The following is a 1,637-nucleotide window of genomic DNA, read 5'->3' as shown; positions in this document are numbered from 1 at the left end:
CAAATTGGAATCATTATACTCGCTCTCAATGAACGTAGGGGTATTGGCTCGACAATCAATTCCAGCTTTACAAGGTATACCGTCGGTAATTTCTTTAAGACGAAAATATCCATGCTTAATTAAGACTGAAGCCTTACTAGCGTATCCTAAAAGGAGGAACTTTCATTAATATACCTTTAGTTCTGCGTTTCTTTCGCTTAAGGCGTTTTTGCTCTCGTTTGGTTTCTTTAGCTTTGTCTGCTTCTGAAAATTCTTGTAATATCTTTTCTAAACGTGTTTCACCTTCTCCTCCGCGTAATACAATCTACGACGGTAAAATATTATACTTAAGCCCCAGCAGATCATAAAAGTAACGATACTAAATATAGTTGATGCTTTCGTTTATAATTACAAACCTCGCTTTTCCTCCTTAGTGATTCAATACATAAGTAAAATAACATAATCCACGTTTGTTCTTCAGTACGCAACTTTTGCCATAATCTATGTAATCGCTCCCACAAGTGAATTCCAATACAGGTTAATATCTAAAATTCGTTAAACAATAATATAAATTTACGGTTTGGTAACAGCATTTGGTAAAAATTACTTCACGTAGCGCTAGATGATAAACTGTTAACCTCTTCTTGAGCCGCCTCCATCGACTTTGCATGATGCTCCCTACGACTAATAAAGGATACTATGAGTACCCTAATCATTGTAGATCAATTAGCGACCTAAACCTACTATCATACATCACAAGTTACCTTCCTGATATCTCGGGCTCAGCTCTATCGATCAGATGGGCAATAAAATCTGTATCACAACGCACTTTTATACACCTGCAATGCTCATTGCAGCAACAACCAATGCCATCGTATAGATCTTTCCGATATCTGAACAATTTTAAAACAGTACTTTAATACTTTAAACTGCTAAATGGAATATAATTGTTTACGCACTCTTTTTCCGCAATAATGTCCAATTCTCCTAATAGTATAGCAAATGCACGTATAACTTTTGCTCTGCACTCCGAACAAAATCTATACAATAGGTACCAAGATTGTAGTATTAGTTAACTGATAATACATCATCATACTTATGTTTTATAAGATAATTCTCTGTTGTCCCTAGTAGTAATTGAGAATCTATTGTGACAATCTATGTAAAAATAGCAATAAATGGTATATCATCATACTTATGTTTTCTAAGATAATTCTCTGTTGTCCCTAGTAGTAGTTGAGAATCTATTGTGACAATCTATGTAAAAATAGCAATAAATGGTATATTAGTGGTTGAAAAAATTAGTTATATTAGTGAGATGAAATGTCTAACTTCTTCTCTACACTCCTGTGAAAGCGAAATCCAAACATCAATCCAAATCCCAGACGAACGATATTTATGGCTATCTAGAGAATGTAAAGGACATCGCCTGAGAAAAGGTAATAAGAACAATTAGTATCAAAATAATTTTGTAAAAGCGGCAAATGCCAGCAAGTTATAAAATACTTGTTGCGCCTATTCTTTGGGATAGTATCCAATATATCTTTCAGTTGTATACTAATAACAAATAGCAGTTAGTTAGTTATCGATGTAATTGCGGCTTTACTAATATAAACATTCTATTCAAGTGAAATATATAGCTATTGCTCTGTACAGTA

General features: G+C 33.7%; 1 protein-coding gene across 1 annotated transcript; it reads right to left on the bottom strand.

Moving 5' to 3' along the window:
* Nucleotides 1–202: 202 nt before the first annotated feature.
* TRIADDRAFT_16717 (uncharacterized protein) lies at nt 203–1,553 on the bottom strand (the record flags this gene model as incomplete). Its single annotated transcript, XM_002118549.1, has 8 exons — nt 203–304; nt 396–524; nt 618–663; nt 744–872; nt 939–1,019; nt 1,175–1,236; nt 1,312–1,408; nt 1,486–1,553. Coding segments are annotated over 8 exons (714 nt in total), but the record flags the coding sequence as incomplete, so codon positions are not given.
* Nucleotides 1,554–1,637: the final 84 nt, after the last annotated feature.

The sequence above is a fragment of the Trichoplax adhaerens genome, genomic scaffold, assembly GCF_000150275.1.
Source record: "Trichoplax adhaerens TRIADscaffold_192 genomic scaffold, whole genome shotgun sequence".
NCBI lineage: Eukaryota > Metazoa > Placozoa > Uniplacotomia > Trichoplacea > Trichoplacidae > Trichoplax > Trichoplax adhaerens.
The sequence above is the reverse complement of the archived record's forward strand: the minus strand, read 5'-3'. Positions and strand labels throughout refer to the sequence as shown.